This window comes from Brienomyrus brachyistius, chromosome 11 (assembly GCF_023856365.1).
Source record: "Brienomyrus brachyistius isolate T26 chromosome 11, BBRACH_0.4, whole genome shotgun sequence".
Taxonomy (NCBI): domain Eukaryota; kingdom Metazoa; phylum Chordata; class Actinopteri; order Osteoglossiformes; family Mormyridae; genus Brienomyrus; species Brienomyrus brachyistius.
In genome coordinates this window covers 26881254-26898230 of record NC_064543.1, presented here as the reverse complement: position 1 = coordinate 26898230, position 16977 = coordinate 26881254, and the positions used below count along the sequence as shown (strand labels likewise).

Sequence of the window (16977 nt, the reverse complement as noted above, 5' to 3'; positions counted from 1 at the left end):
GCACCCTTGTTGCTTCCATAGGAATTGAGAACCAGGTGCTGCTAGTCAAATGCACTTGATTAATTGATCATCAATAAGAGTGAGCACCTCTATAAAAGCAGAAGTTTTGGCAGTTTGCTGGTCTGGAGCAGTCAGGTGTGTGACTGACAATGACATCAGCAATAATCAGCAATGACATCAGCAATAATCAGCAATGACATCAGCAATCATCTTAGAGAAGTAGTTATCTTAGAGAAGCAATTGTTCCTGCCCATCAGTCTAGTAATGAGTTATAAGGCCATTTCCAAACAATTTGAAGTCCATCATTCTACAGTGACAAAGATTATTCACAAGTGGGAAACATTCAAGACAGTTGCCAAATTTCCCAGGAGTGGACGTCCCAGCAAATTCACGCCAAGGTCGGACTGTACAGTGCTCAGAGAAATTGCAAAAAACCCAAGAGTTACATCTCAGACTCTACAGGCCTGACTTAGCATGTTAAAGTTCATTACAGTACAGTTAGAAAAAGACTGAACAAGTGTGACTTGTTTGGAAGTCTTGTCAGGAGAAAGCCTCTTCTCTCTAAAAATAACATGACAGCATGGCTTAGGTTTGCAAAGTTGCATCTGAACAAATCACAAGACTTCTGGAACAATGTCCTTTGGTCTAATGTACAACTATTTTTGCATGTTTGGTGAAAACCAAACACAGCATATTAACACAAATACCAGCTGTCAAGCACAGTGGTGGAGGGGTGATTTTTTTGGGCTTGTTTTGCAGTCACAGAACCTAGGCATCTTGCACTCATTGAGTTAACCATGAACTCCTCAGTATACCAAAGTATTGTAGAGTTAAATATGAGGCCATCTTTTCCACAGCCAGAGGTTGGCCAAAATTAGGTAACGCAACCGGACAATGACCCCACGTACACCAGCAAATCTACAATAGAATGGCTGAAAGAGAAAAGAATCAAGGTGTTACATGGGCCAAATAAAGTCCAGACTGCAACCCGATTGTAATGCTCTGGTGCGACCATAAGTGAGCTGTGCGTAACTGAGTGCCCACAAACCTCTGTGAACCGAAGCAACGCCGTAAAGATCAGTGGCCAAAATTCTGCCACAACCTTGTGAGAGACTGATAAAGTCATAAAAACGATTACTTCAAGTTATTGCTGCTGAAGGTGGCTCTTAAAGCTATTGAATCAGGGGGTGTACTTAGTTTTTCACACATGGCATCTCCATTTTGGCTTCATTTTTGTTAAATAATTAATGACACAGTGGATTCTGTTGTGTGTACACCTGCGGTTGGATTTAAGCAATTTTAGAACCTGGTGATTTTTCTTTTATATCCTGATATGTAAAACCATAGAACTGAAGGATCTTACTGAAGATCTGTACCTTATGGCGGGTTTGGAACTGGAATCTTGTCAACTAATCTGCTTAGTCCCACTAAAGGCTCTGCTTTCCCGTTAAACACTCTTCCTTATAAAGGCTCTCCCTTCCTACTGAAGGCTCTGCCTTTTTACTAGAGGCTGTACCTTCCCACTAAAGGCCCTGCTTTACAGCTGAGGTTTCACTAGAGGTTCTCGCATCCAACCAAAGGCTCTGGACAGATGTGCTGCAGGTCACCTTTTCTGTGGGATGGTGTGAAGACGTGACCAGGAACAGAGACAGCAACCCATCCCATTTTTTAAACAATGAAGACAACATTGAGCCAGACAGACCTCAGACAGGTTTCACAGCATGCTGTGGCTTAGCACTGGGCCTATGTAGGGGCGTAGGGGGGTGATGGAATAGAGTATGGCTGGGCGCCAAGGCGACAGGAACAGCTGATTAACACAGTCCCCATTTCATCACCCAGGCGTATGCCAGTTTCAACGATGGCATCAGTAAAATTAATTACGAGGGCTATAATCCCTGGGAATTCCACCAAAGGAAAAGTGATTCTGTAGCCAGATTGTTTCAGCTTCCAAAATAACACAGCACTGGAACACTATTTGAAGCATTATATAAGGATCAATTAAAATACAGCCCATTAAAATAAAAAGTATACATCATATCATGAAGCATACTATAAGTATAAATTAAAATAACTACTCAGTAGTAATCATCAATAATTGTATTAAACATAAACCAAAAATCTACCAAATGAAACTGTCAATATATCCATGTGCGTACATGTGATCTTGTCCAGGCTTAAATGCTTAAAAACATTACTTTAATCACAAGGTGAGCAGTAAGCAAGATTGAAGACTTTAAATGGAAATTTGTGTAAAACGCCTACGTAGGGCTCAGACTTTTAACTGTGTTTTGTCAGCCGGCTAATGAATGAAGACTTTTCAGTGCAGATTCAGGGAGAGTTAAACAGAAATAAGGCATTGCGGAGACCGATAGCAGGACGTCACCCTGTCATCAGAGCCGTTTCAGTTTCTTAGACTAATATTTGCAAGGGTTGCAAGCAACCGAATTAACAAGCTGCCAATGCTGTGACGGAGGTGGGGGGCACTGGAAAATACAATCTGGGTATGGAAGCGGATAGAATTTCCTTCATTTCTTGAAGCCACGAACCACATGCATCACCCCACTGTAGAGTCATTAGGTCTTTAGGCTCAGATAAAAAACATTAGCGGATACCACAAAAAGATTTAACATGGGTCCTTTGTACATTCACATATGGCCGCCTCTAACTCGCCCGTCGCTTGGGACGCGCTCATTTAAAGTGCCGGCGTCCAACAGGGTCCTGCACACAGGGTGCCTCAGGCAGCTCCGAGGACCCAAGCGAGGCCCGCAACAGTATCAAAGGAGTTTAAAGAGCCAGTATAGATCAGGCTGCATCATTCAAATGGACTGTATGTACGGGAGGGCAATGGAATAGATTGGCTCATCACTTTCATTCATTCCTTCTGGCTGTTGCTAGATTAGGAGAATGTGTGAATGAGATTTTTTTTTTTATTATTTCTTTGTCCGTGTGAACGAATTGTTGTCTTTTCATATGCTGGATGGATATTTTTACTGTGTTCTGTATTCTATACTTCACCCAACATCCAATTACTTATCCTGATCAGAGTCGTGGAGGTCTAAGGCCCATCCCTGCAACACAGGCCACAAGGCTCTGTTACACCCTGGATGGGATGGCAGGCTATCACAAGCCACCAGGTTGTGGTACACCCTGGATGGGATCCCAGCTGTTCGATGGTTTAAAAGGATACAATTTTTCAGACAAAACTGAACTGAGCTGCAATATGTTGTTTATGTTTTAAGGTAAAGGGGGAAAAGGGGTTTGTAATGTAATGTAAGCAGCTATTAAATATGATCTTTCTAATTAAAGTTGTTGGCTGAAGTTTAGCTATAAGACTGACAAAAGGAGAATGAAACAAGAAACTTGACATGAAACAAAGAACGAAACAACTCTGTCATAGTGTATTCAATCTTTATGCACAGAGGGATTTGAGATGCGTGGGGAATTGGAATGAATCGGAGATTTCAGGGTCACATATATTAGCCTGTGTGAGGACGTGCCTTTGGTGTCTCTCTGGACCTCCCCCAGACCCCTTTTGCTTTCCTGCTGAAACACAGAGTTGTAGAAATTAGAGATTACCCTTTCACACTGCCAAATTGTTCTCCTGGTCTCATAAATCAGAATATACCATATAAGAGCCTCCGGCCCAAATTCACCCCAAACGTAACCCAGGAGCATTTTTGCCCAAGTCTGGTCAATATCTGAACTTTTTTATGTAATCGAATGCCTAACAATAAAACGTCTAGGGACTCAGTAGGGACTAGTGATCAGAATGTCTTGCCCAGGAAAGCAGAGCTAAGGCAGACATTTATGCTGGCACATCAGGACAGTGTTGTGCTTGCCATCTGAATTCACAGCCCTTTGGATGGTTTCGAATAAGGCGGGCCCTTGCGGCACAGGGGGGCCTTCCCATTGGCCAGGACGCTAAGTGCTTGACCACCCACCCTTGGGAGTGGCCAATGGCCACATGTACTTGGCTCGTGCTCATGTCCCCGTGGCGACGGCAGTTCTGCCCTGCTTTGTGGCTCATCCGAGTGTTTGACTGAACGCAGAGCCTGGATCCATTTAGTTGCCACAACAGAGAGGATGCATGAGTATGTAGACAGGGTACAATTATAAAAGCATTGATATATATTTCTGTTCTCCCCCCCTCCCAAGTTTTGTCTCTGTAGAGGAGTATAATACAAAATATATGTCTTAAGATGAGCATGAAGCAGATAGCTGATAGAGTCCTGGAAGCTCAAGTGAGACATTAACTATCCAGTGAGCCTGAGGTGGGGGAACCTCCAGCTGGAAGATGCCAGTACATAAACAGCCCAGTCAGTGATGCTGCTTGGCTGGGGTGCCATAACTCAGAACCATGCTCAGCAGCAGGCAGGGGCTGTTTATCGTGCCATGAAATGGATCGGCCCGTACTGCCGTTCCGACATGCGGTAAACATGACTGTCACTTCTATACAGTCTCTGCAGGTTAAAGGAAATGAAAGGCTATTGGGGTGCGTGGGTGGGTATTATCCCCGGAAATCGGTGGGTCTCTTTTGTTTGCAGGGACCTGACTGCCCGGAATCAATGACTGGGAAGAGCCCTGACATCCTGCTGCCATATTTGGTTTGCATTGATGGATATAATATGTCTAGTGATGATGTATTCCGTGCCCTGGCAGATACCCAGTGGGTTAATGTAGGATAATCTCACTACCAGCTTAGTAAGTATGGGGCAGGTGTACAGGCTGCACTGGGCCATCCGTGGTCCCGTCCATCCACCAGCAGGTGCAAAAGGAAGGGCATTCGCTTCGCCCGGATGCCTGTGAAGGCCCTGAAGCCCAGCCAGATGTGCTATTATGCCACGGCTAAACAGAGTGCACCGCTCTCCTCCTTTACGGGTCATAAACATAGGCAGGGAGGTGGAACAGGAAGTGAATGAAAGCTGGCTTATTGCTTCACCTCCTGCAAGCCACCCAGGGCCAATTCAGGGACCCAAGAAAGTGAGAGAGTCATACTTCCCAAGTACATCCCGTTTAAATCTGACAGTTCTGTTTTTATCATCTTCATCCATCCATCCATCCATCCATCCATCTATTTTCCATTACAAGGTTGCAGTGGATCTGAATCCAAGCCCATCAAGTGCTGAGTAGGGGACACACTGAATGGGTGTCTATTGATCGCAAAGTAATCATGCTTTAATGCATCCATCATAAATAATGCTAATTTCATATAAAATCATATCAGAGCATTCATGCACATTAATCAATTCTATCGCTTTTGATGCTTTTAAAAATATAAACCACAATATAATTTGTGAAAACAAAGGCAGAGACTAAAACATATTAAAGTAAATGTTTTGCTTGAAAAGCTATCTGAACATATTGTGACACATTTACTGATTTATGTAATTAATATCCATCTTAAAGGAAATGTGCACATGAAATGAAGCAAATCTTCGAGAAAAAAATGAATCATATTTTCCCCTGCAGCTCATGATCCGAGCAGCACCAACATCTGGACCATGAATGGCTTGATTGACACAGGGCACAAATACTGGGCTACACAGCTCCCAGTTACTAACTCTGTTCAGTTTCTCCTTAAAAGGGAGAATGTTGTGTAAGGAATTTTGGCCAGCTCTCATTCCTTCAAATTTTTTCTCTAAAACGCATGAATGCCCTTAGCACAATTTCTCCCATTTTGGCCAAGGGTGTTGTGTGCCTTATGGTATAAAGTCAAGAATCTATATGAATGGCTGCTTATACATGCCAGTGATCTTACTCAAGGTGTTCCTTTAATTCAGGTTCTTGGCAGGCAACTCATTGAATCTCACTCAATACAACCTTGTTCTGTACTCAAATCTAAGAACGAAACCTGCAGGCTAAATGTTAACCTTGTGATTTTAACTACAGCAATTGGTTTAACCAATTCACTCCTATGATTTATTTTCACCAAAAAGTTTTAAGTTCTAAAATCAGGTTATACAAGATATAAGTTAGGGGAGGATTTTAGTTTCATTGGCTTCTGTGGTCCTTTTTTTCCTGGTCCCTCTCTGTGGTTTCAGAGAATTAAAAGACTATGTGGATTAATATCAGTACTGTTGGTGACTGGCAGGAGGCAGCAGCACAGCGGAGGCACGGGTCTACAGGGAGACCCGGGGCAGGAACAACAACGAGCCCCACATCAAGCGGCCCATGAACGCCTTCATGGTCTGGGCGAAGGACGAGAGGAGGAAGATCCTCCAGGCCTTTCCGGACATGCACAACTCCAACATCAGCAAAATCCTGGGTAAGATGGCCTTCCCTACGCCCATCAGCAGGATGGTAACAGGGCCTCAGAATGACCTAAGAGCAGCTGTGTGGTCTGGGTATTATGCTAATGATGCCCCGTCTCTCTGTTACCTCTTAGCCTCCTTTTATTGTGTGTAGAACAGCTGACCCTTTCATGCACAAAAGTCTAGCTAGTTGGTGAGATGAGAGCCACAGTCTTCCGTTGAGGTTTGTATAAGGCTAGCATGGACAGACAGAAAAGCTAGTAGAGCCAAGATGGTGATGAAATGCAATGGTGACGGTGATCACACACAGGTTTTCCAGTAGCTATGGAGAGCCGTAACAATCATGGCACTCATTACAGAAACACTTTCAGCCATTCTGAAGTCTGAAAATATAGTAAATATGATCAATGTTTGGCAACAACAGCATTAAAAACCTACAACAAAAAGCTTTACCTTAGCAACTAGTAATATGTAGTAAATAAATAAATATATATTTTTTTAAATAAATAATTTATTAAAATCTATCATTTATATGTTTTGTAAACATTAGCTCATGTTATTATTTTTATGCATAACTTATACATTGACACTGACATTTAAATTATAAAGTGTAATATTTTACTCAAATAAAAAATGAAAATAATGGAACCTAAGTAAAAGTGACATTCTTGTTTTAACCAGAGGTGGAGACTAAAGTACCAGCAAGAAAAATTAAATCTAATTTATAATTTAAAAAAAATCTCACGAAAAATGTCATTAAATGACATTTTGCGCATAAAAACTAACAGAGAATGTAGCGCATTAATGCACAAAATGTTAATCATATCAACTGCGTATCTGCATTCAAGAAAATGTATTACTTTGTTGTCTGAATTACTTTAAATCGGATTAATTTTATCTGATTTGGATTTTTGTGTATTCTGTGTGTATAAACGGGTGCTAAGACTTTGCTTGGAATACAGTGTATTACAGTGTATTACAGTGGATTACGTCAGGCAGACTCAGTCACACTCTGATGGATTTACTGCCCATTCTCTGAGTATTATTTATAATGCAGCATTACACAGATTACTCTCAGGATTACTATCCAGCTTTAGGCATAACAGTCAGCAGATTCCCTCAAAAAGTCAGCAGATTCTGTGAAGAACATGGTAGAGTTTCGTACTTCTAAATTAATATGCCCATATATTGAGTTAATACAGCAGAAGGTTGACTTTTGGAATTTTAATAACAGCTATTTAAATAGCACCATTTAACATTTTTGGCCAGTTATAATTTAACTACAATAATGCATCTGTCCATCTCCCAGCCACTCTTTCTGGTTGGGGGTAAGTGCTTGGAAGATGGATTTGTGTATGTATTTATGTATGTACAGTATCCTAGCCCAGATTAAAATGAGACAGATTTAACAATGTTAAGCTTATCCCCCCCCCTTCCAAGATATTCATTCCCATTTCACTACAGCAATATAATACATTTGCTGAAAATAAACAAATAAATAATATTATAATTATTGTTGTATCTTTTTTCCATGACTTCTGTGCCATTTTATTTATTTACCTTTTATTCCTTAACAAAAATGGAGCGAGCGCATTGATTGATTGAGACTGTTACCATGTTTGTGAAAAATCAGGGCAGTCATCTGCATGTCTACATGCTCTCCTCACAGGCTCACGCTGGAAGTCCATGACCAACCAGGAGAAGCAGCCGTACTACGAGGAGCAGGCGCGGCTCAGCAAGATCCACCTGGAGAAGTATCCCAACTACAAGTACAAACCACGGCCCAAGCGCACCTGCATCATCGACGGCAAGAAGCTGCGCATCGGCGAGTACAAGCAGCTGATGCGTTCGCGGAGACAGGAGATGAGGCAGTTCTTCACTGTGGGGTATGTGGGGGGGGGGCATGCGCAGTCATAGGAACCCAGGCACAACTAATGATGCTGAGGGGGCGAGGGACCATTAATTTGTGTTCTGTTTGTTGAAATTTAATTGATGGTTGTCGCTGTCGAGACAAAAATTTATGATCTGGTTCAGTTTGAGTTTGATCGATGAAGCCCTTCTTTCTGTGGAGGACAAGGGAATTATTTGCTTAACCTAAGAGGATGAAGAAGGTTTAACACCATAAAACAATGGTTCCATCTGAATTATTAAATGACTTCACTTTTTTTTGTTTTTTATCCGTTTTCATTCCTTTGGTTCTGTTCGCGTTATTTTATCATGCTGTCAAAGCAGTGTTTGATGTAGCTCAGCCAAACGTATGGTGCAGTATGGGTTATGCTTATGCCTCAGTAGGCATCTCCTGTACTAGGGCACGACCTCGCCTTCGTTAATATGGCAGCTCATTAAGCCATGTCTGGTATGATGCCTGCCCACTCGCAAGCCCATAATCGACAGTCTGCTACCTAATAACCGATCACCGTCTCTCATAAGCTGCTGCATTTTGAAAGTACTGATAAAAACAGTTGTGATAGTTTAATTAAAAAAAGACTTCTGTGGCATTAAAATGAATTCTCCACCCAAATATAATTCAATTTTCATGGCCTTGTAATTTACTGAATCATGACAAAGGCAGCCTGGAAGCTGTGAAATTGAACACAGACATTATTGTGGCATATAAAACACAAGTGTGGATACCGTAAATGGCTTAGAGGGAAACAACTGAATTTTTTCACCATAATGTATTTTTATCAGTAAGGATTATCCAAGATTTTACCAACAAGGACTGCAAGTGTGTGTGGGAGATGCGTTTTGGTATAATAAAATATACTACACAATGAAGAAGAATGTTACTTAGCCGGCCGAGGAATTGTTTACATACAGACTGTGGCACACAAACAAGAGCAGTTGTCAGTGAAATAACTAATAATACGTGTTTCTTTTCTGTCGTCCTTTTAAATATAAAAGCATATTTTTAAAAAAACTGTGCAGTAAAGTGTAAAACTGAGTTTAGTATACCCGTGATGATACTCTACTTGGCTTGTTTTTTTAACCATAAAATCCAAGATAGCTGAGCAGAAGCTAGTCCATTTTCATGCTGCCAGAGTTTTGAGGTGTGTATTCTAGTCCTGTGATAGTGTGCCCATATAAGGAGTGTATGCTAATGAGGGGGCCGTGATGTTTGGCCATGGTATTAACTCTGCTACCCTTGTGTCATGTGGCTACCCAGGCAGGGGTCCCAGATCCCCATTAGCACCAGTGGAGGGCTGGTCTATCCCGGGGCTATGGGCCTGGCAGCCACCACGCCCTCCCCGCAGATGACGTCGGACTGCTCCAGCGCATCAGCCAGCCCCGAGCCTGCCATCCCAGTCATTCAGAGCACCTACGTCATGAAGTCAGAGCCCGGTGTCACACTTGGCGGGGAGACCATCAATGGCGAGGATGAGATGGACATGTACGAAGACTTTGAGGAGGAGCCCAAATCGGACTACAGCAGCGACAATGAGACACAGGAGGCAGTGAGCGCAAACTGAGGGGCCTCATGGCCAAGCCAGCAGGAAACCCCATGCGTGAACCTGGGAGGAGATCCGGGAAAGCTTAGCAGGAGAAGTGGAGCTCACCTCTGGACACCTTCAGGAGCCGGCATGCATGTGTGGCTCCCGCTTACCGGACAGATTATCTGTTTTAAGTGTTTCTTTGTTTGTGTGAAGCAGAAGCTGTTTGTTTTTTGTTTGTTTGTTTTATTTTATTCATGGTTTCTAATTTTTTCTTTTATCCATGGATGTTTTTACAAAGTTAGGTTCTTGCGTATGAAATATTGGATGTCAGGACTTGAAAATTAACATTTAATATAAATCCATAGCTCACAGTGTTACTTCGTCATATGGAAATATCTTTTACGTTATTATTTTGGGGTTTTTTTTTTTTGGAATGCTGTTTAGTAGCTTGAGTTACTGTTTGTGATTGGGGTTATCTATCTCACTCAGGTATGCTGTGCCAGCCAACAGCTTGTGAATGTGTTTTTAAACTGAACTATTTAATGAGAAAGGTGGAAGATGTGTAGATTTCATATCGAGACAAGTGCAGAACCAGCCCACAGGTGTGTCATCGAGCACAGAGGAGGAAACAGCAAGCTCTCTGATCATCGCTAGTGTAATCGCCATCAGGCTGTTAGCACAGGTCATGTTGAGGTCCAAACCCAAGCGTGCCAAACCTTCCCCGAAATATTTTACTTATCACTTATATCTTCAATTTTCAAAGTCTTAAGGGAGACACTGCAAGTCTTAGACAATCCTTAGCCCTCTTTATGAAGTGGTGTAAAACACCTTTACCTACTGGTGATTTCTTTTTTTCTTTTTTAACCACCATAGTGATGTTCTCAGGAACTTGGCGACAGAATGCTCTTATGTATGTGGTTTCCACCGAGCGCTTGGCGCTACTGCTGTCATGGCAGCGGGGGTGACAGTCATACAGGAAGGCCAAACAGTGACCGACCCCTCCCTTCCCACCAAATCCATTACTTACACCTGATGAGACCTGATGCTATACAGGATGGCACCCTGGATGACATCTCTTCTGTCTTTCTGTTCCGTCTTAATTTCCTGATCATCCTGCTTTGGGGCCAACTCCCTTCCAATCAGACTCCGGTCTCGGTGCCAGGCAGCCCCCCCTACGTGTTAGTCTTAATGGACGCAAGTCTTAAGCTCTCCTGGGGTGGGGGGACATCAGCTCTGAATCTTAAAGGAAATGCTGGCAGTTGGGTCCCTCCAGTGGAACTGGAGTGGCACAGAGTAGCACTACTTAGCTGGAAAAACAGTTCTCAAGGGCAGGCTGGAAGGTAACCTTTGTCATGTTTGTTTGTTTTTTTTTAGTTAATTTATCTTAAGAATTCTGTGTAAGCTGTAACTTGTGTAGGATGTTGAAACGATAGGTCTGATCTGCAGAGTAATTAAAGGTGTGTGTAATCAGTAGTGATGGGCAGAGGGTTGCATGTACTTGACACTTTAAAGCAGCCATAGAAAAATGCGCATGCAGACCACGCTGCGTCCCTCAAGGTCATGGGGTCACTTTTGCAGTTCGACGCCCCCCTAGTTTGTTGGGCTGAGTGAGGGCCAGCGGTCCGCATCTGGCCCAGTGGCTGCCTCCACCTGCTGCAGGGTAGGTGGACACAGCTCCTGCTCCCTGTGCCCATCGCGCTTCCACTCCCATATGGGGGGGGCGCCCTAAAAGGGGGGTGCCATCTGGCCCCGCGAGGTAGGGAACGTCAGCAAGGGGAGGACAAAGGGGAAATCCATCGTGCTGTTTATTGTGCGATTTATCAATGGGCTCTAGCGAGGGAGCTCCCGGCCGGGCCACAAGACGGTGGGCGAGCAGATGGAACCGGTACATCAAGCTGTGGGGGATTATTAAAATGACTGACGACTCAGTTTCATCTCAAACGTAGCATTATTAATGCTCAGGTCCTGCTCGTTTCCGTATGCCCTTGAATCGGTCGACTTCATTAGTAAACAGTCGATTTCACGGAAACATTCCGGTCTCTGTACCTCTGATGGCTGCGATTCTTGCTCACTCTCCTTCTTTCAGGGCTTCTTCAGAGGGCCTGCGTGGTTTTTCCTGTTTCTCCACCACTACAGTCTTGAGTTGTTTATTTCCTCCTTTTTAAGGAACATATACATTTAGGTTAAAGGTATTTAAAGTTGTTCAGTTTAACCCTTTCTTAGTGCTTTAATGTAGTAAAATGACATTTTTCTGTTCTCTCAGTCAAAATTCAATTTGCCCCCCCCCCCCCCCCCGCCTCCCCCCCCAAGAGACCTAGGTAGGGATTTTTAGGTTGTGTTCTGTTTGCTAGTTATTTTGTACCTGAACTCTGCATTTCTCGCAGTCATAACTTAAATCCTGAAGGGTATCAATGAATATAGGACTGTTCTTAGGGTTGAAACTTGATTACACTTACACAATATAGGGGGAAAAAATCATAAAGTCATGCAGAGATAATATTTCATAAGTGTTATAAGGATGCACTGGATATAGATGATTTTTTAAATCCGTTCTGACTAATGTGAAACTGTTGTACAGAAAGAAAAACAAAAAAATAACAAAAAGCAGTTCTGACTCATGTGAGTGTGCCTCACAGTTGCTGGATTTGAGTCATTTTTTTCCACTTTATTTGTTCCATTTATTTATGCAAATGTGTGTCTTACAAATAAGGACTTTGTTTTGGCTCCAGTGTTTCCTAAATGGGAATGAGAATCTGGGAGAGATGTTCGTTCATTGGAAGCTGACCTACAATACGCTGTCTACTACATAGACATTTCATTGGATGTATTGGCCTGTGTTGGCTGTCAATTTGTATGATATAACAAGACAATCAGAAAAAAATACAATTAAATTCATAATTGAACTGGAGCTCAAAACAAAGTTTTGTTTTTTTTTTTAATTTTCCAGCTCATCATAGATTTTTAAATTGTAAATATAGGAAAATAGAATTATATTTTTATTCATGAATAATTAGTGAAGTGTAAGTTATGTATTTGACTTTTAATCCTTTTTTTACACATCAGTGTATGTCAGTCGATGTCATTAAAAAGCTGACAAGCCACTGTACCTCATGTAGATGCTGAATTAAAAACCATCGTGAAAGATAGCAGTATTCAAGCTGAACATGGGTTTGTGAGGTACCTCACTTCTGTGCGTTTCAAGTAACCTGTTGGTTATATGTGTTGATCTTCTGCTGAAGAAAAAATAAGTGAGATTCTGGTACGTAAGAATTGTACAAATGCTAAAATATTTCAAGTAACCGGCATCCGTCAGAGCAATTCAGTGCAATCCCACGTAAAGCAACGCAAAGCCTGTTTCACATCTTTCATGAGGACAGTGTTCAGAATCCCTTAGCATTGGCTGGTACCCGCATTGAGCACTTAAGTTTACACATTTCAAACTGAGGTTTTCCCATTATGTACTTGTCGACTTCAAGCAGCAGTTAAAAAAAATTAATCCACCAGAGGTTGGATGATTGTGCCAAATTTTGTAAAGGGGGATAAATACAGAAAAACACACAAAAAAATGTGACAGTTTTAAATGCAGATGCGCATGCATGGTTTATTGTTCATTTTTATTTCTGATGAGGTTAGATTAGAGGCGTGCAAATATTTATTTGTTTATTTTTTGTCAGTGGTATTTAGCTTAACTTTTTATATCTATAATTTCCCGTCCTTTAGCAATGTTGTGGCCCTTCTGTTGCTGAGCTGTATGGCTCTAAAATCTTCTCTAGGATAAGCAAGTTCTCTATGTAATAAAAATTAAATAAAAAAAAAAAATTAAATCCCCTTCTCAGCAGGTACCCCGGCCAATGGCAGATTTTGTTGGAGATACTAGAGATGAAATGGTCTATGTTGCTGCTTTGAAAAAAAAAATGTTTTAAGTCAAAAATGTAAATAGTTTATGGAAATATCTTGTACAGTCCAGTGTAAAGTTTTTAATTGAACTCATACAGGTTGCCGTCACATTTGCCTTCACGTTCTCCTTTATACCGCAAAAGACAGCTAAGGATTATTGTTTTAAACAGAAAATGGTACTAAAATGTGTTTTGCTTGGCTTGAAAATGTAACGCAGCCAGTCATTCGTTTCCATGTGACGTGAGGTAAACTCAAGGTGAAATTACTCTACATCGGTACCTACAGAGAGCTGTCTCCTCTATCTGCAGTATTAATTCATCAGCAGATGCCAAGCCAGTTTACGACTGATGCTGGCATCAATAGGCACCTTAGCTATGTGTACAGATTCGTAGGTCTTCTTCCCTCCCACAGGGTGTGTTTTTTACATATTGTTATGTAACAGCGCCTTTATATACCTAATGTTTATGTGACATTAAGCGATGTGGAGTATCGCGCGTAGGAGGGCGTGTGACTGCCTGTTTAAACTCATTTACCTCAAAGGTTTCCTCCTTTCCTAAAAACAAACACACACGCAAACATACAACGAAAAAGTCTTACATCACCATCACTCCATCTTTTGTACTGCTGTTGACACAAATTAAAGAGACATTTTGTTTTAAAATCTGTGAGTCTGTGGTCTTGTCCTTTGAACCCTTAACTGTCCATGAAATGCTACCTACAGAACCCCATTTGATTAGCATTAGGTTCTGCCAATCAATCATATAACCGCAACCTTATTCCAGTACGAGTAACTCCACCAGCATTTTTCCAGACAAGAAAACACACCAAACCAGTATAGTGGTTATCAGCTACCAGTACACTAAAAAAAATCTGAAACACAGATAAACTAAATGTATATAAAACAGCTAAATAAATTATGTAAATGTGCTATTTCTCATGGTGTAAAGGAATTTAATGCTGGGCAGAATGGTGGTAAAGGGGGCAGGTGAAAAATAGATATCCGCCTGTTTTGGTCTTTTGGGTGCAGTTTGTTTCGGTTTGATGAGTGGCTTTTAAAATATCGCTCTGGGCCTCAGAGAAAATGCACCGTGACTTATTTCCCAGACACCGAGAGCCCAGGCTCTGGCTGCGGCGTTTCCCCAGTGGAGAGAGCACCGCATTTAACAACACATTTAAATTAATTTAAATGAAGCAAGGCTGGGAAAATTACACCTGTCTCCCTGTAAATTAATTAAAAAAAATCGTTAATTGATGCTTTTTGAGAAATAAAGTATACAGTAGGCCTACAATGAACAACTTCATTATTATTATTATTATTATTATCATTATTATTATTAGGAAATTCTCATTAGCATTATTTTATAGTTCTATCACTTCTGTAAAAAGTCCCCCTTATCTGATTAGTTACCAGCTGTATTTTTAACGTTTTCCTTTGCCTTGCTTCGAACCACCTGGTACCCTCACCTGGAAAACACCCCGTTTGTTCGGTGCCCCTGCCTTCTCTGCCTTCTCTGCCTGCGCCTGTACCGGCACAGCTCGCAACTTCAGTTAACTCACGGTTGGGTGTTTGTAAGCAGCATTTCTAATATGCCTTTCATTATGGGTTACGTGATTCAGGGATAGGGCTGTTAGACTTTTCTACAGCCGCTAAGTCCTCTAGACGCGCTAAATGCGGTTGAAGTGTCTTGGACATTTATTCCTGATATACTTTATTCGTGTATATGCTCAGTATTTGCCTACAGAGGTGTTAGTTGTTGCTTTGTATTTATTGGTAGTATACACGCATGCAAGAAAGAATAGTCACCATATATTTATCGTATATATAATACATTTTGGAGGGCGTCAATATTTCTTTTCAATGTAATAATAATAATAATAATAATAATAATAATAATAATAATAATAATGATGATGGGTAAAAAGAAAAGCGCTATCTTAATTATGTGGAACAGAGCTCATTTGAACAGCTTCCATTCTGTTGGACGGTACATGATCCTAATTACTTTCTGGTTCTATAATCCTGGAAATAGCTGAACTGTCTGAAGTCAGTAAAATAGCCCTAAAAAAACAAGGCAGACTTTTCCTCTCGGCCCGCTTGTTTAGCACACGCGGGAGGGTCGCTCTTCTGGAAAGGGATTCCCGAACCATTCTGGAAAGCCATTTAAACGCGTCTTTTGCTATTTTCATTAATCATTTGTCGTCTTTTGCCAAGATTTTCTGTAAGCCCCTTTCCCCCCAGAGCGCGTAAAAAAACCCACATTTTAACTGCGGTATATATAACAGGCGCCTATGTTAGCTCCATCCAGCTGCAAGATCCCTGTGGTGGATGGAAAATTAGACGTGTACCGCTGCACAATAAATCTTATTGTAATTCACAAAGCCCAGCATCATCAAGAGCAGGCGTGGATAAGTTTACCGAGTTTACTGCTTGTTTACGCGGCCCGGGTAGCCGGACGAAGGTGCGCATGTGAGCGAAGAATAACACGTGTGTCGTCACCGTGTGCATTCAGCAAAACTGAACTCTGTTTTTCTCTTTTTACCCTGGTGATGTCGCGGTATTTGAGCCGGAGCTCAGTTAAAATGCATATCGTGTTGTGCGATGTATTCTGTATAACCTACATTGTGTAATATGACCTGCGACATGATTCCACTAAATAAGGACCCGACGGCTCTGCCAGAATCAAATAATGCTAGTTTTGCTGATTTCCTCATTGCACTTTAGGTTATTGTGCGATATTTATGGCAGGCAGTCAAGAAGTGATTCTGTACAGAACCGAACGGTGTTTCCGAAGTATAGCAAAAATGAAACGCTTCTCAGTTACTCATATTTGTATTTTTCTGCTAGTATTAGACCTATAAATTAAACGACAGCAGCCGTAGTCAACAAATGCATACCTGCACACACATAACCTGTTGATTAAACAATAAAATATTAACTTTCAATGACCAAAAAAATGTAATGTCCATTCATATTTCAACTGCTTATCCGAAACAGGACAGTGAAATATTTCATAAAGGTGCAAGAATGTTAAATAAAAAATGTGTTCCAGAGCATCCAATCAACGTTCTGAAATATATGATTATGGGCAGAAAATAACAATTCTTATCGCTTCTATTAGCACAATTTAAAGTTATTTAAGATACAAGGGAAAATTTTGTTTCTTTACTCAAAGGGAAGAGATGCATGTGCCAACGTTCAAAACATCAAAGGGTGTCATGTCAAAGTCGAGCTAATTTCTCCTGAAACCTGAGTCTCGCAATCGTGTACCGGTGGCAGCTTTGCATATTGAACATGTACTGCGTCCGCGATTAAAGCTGGCTTCGGCCCAGGGCAATATTTTAATCCGTGGAGGTGAAGGGTTTAAGGAATCGTGCTACTTTCACAGATGGTTTAA

At 41.5% G+C, this 16977-nt stretch overlaps 1 protein-coding gene across 6 annotated transcripts in view; it reads left to right on the top strand.

Moving 5' to 3' along the window:
• The window catches only part of LOC125751683 (transcription factor SOX-6-like), a 146129-nt gene extending 131886 nt beyond the window's left edge, over positions 1-14243 (top strand). For all 6 annotated transcript variants that reach the window (XM_049030837.1, XM_049030833.1, XM_049030838.1 and 3 more), the window contains 3 exons: positions 6092-6265; positions 7921-8137; positions 9418-14243. In XM_049030837.1, the coding sequence (XP_048886794.1) occupies positions 6092-6265; positions 7921-8137; positions 9418-9721 (695 nt within the window). In that variant the 3' untranslated portion in view covers positions 9722-14243. The remainder of the gene's footprint in view (positions 1-6091; positions 6266-7920; positions 8138-9417) is intronic.
• The last annotated feature ends 2734 nt before the right edge of the window (positions 14244-16977 follow it).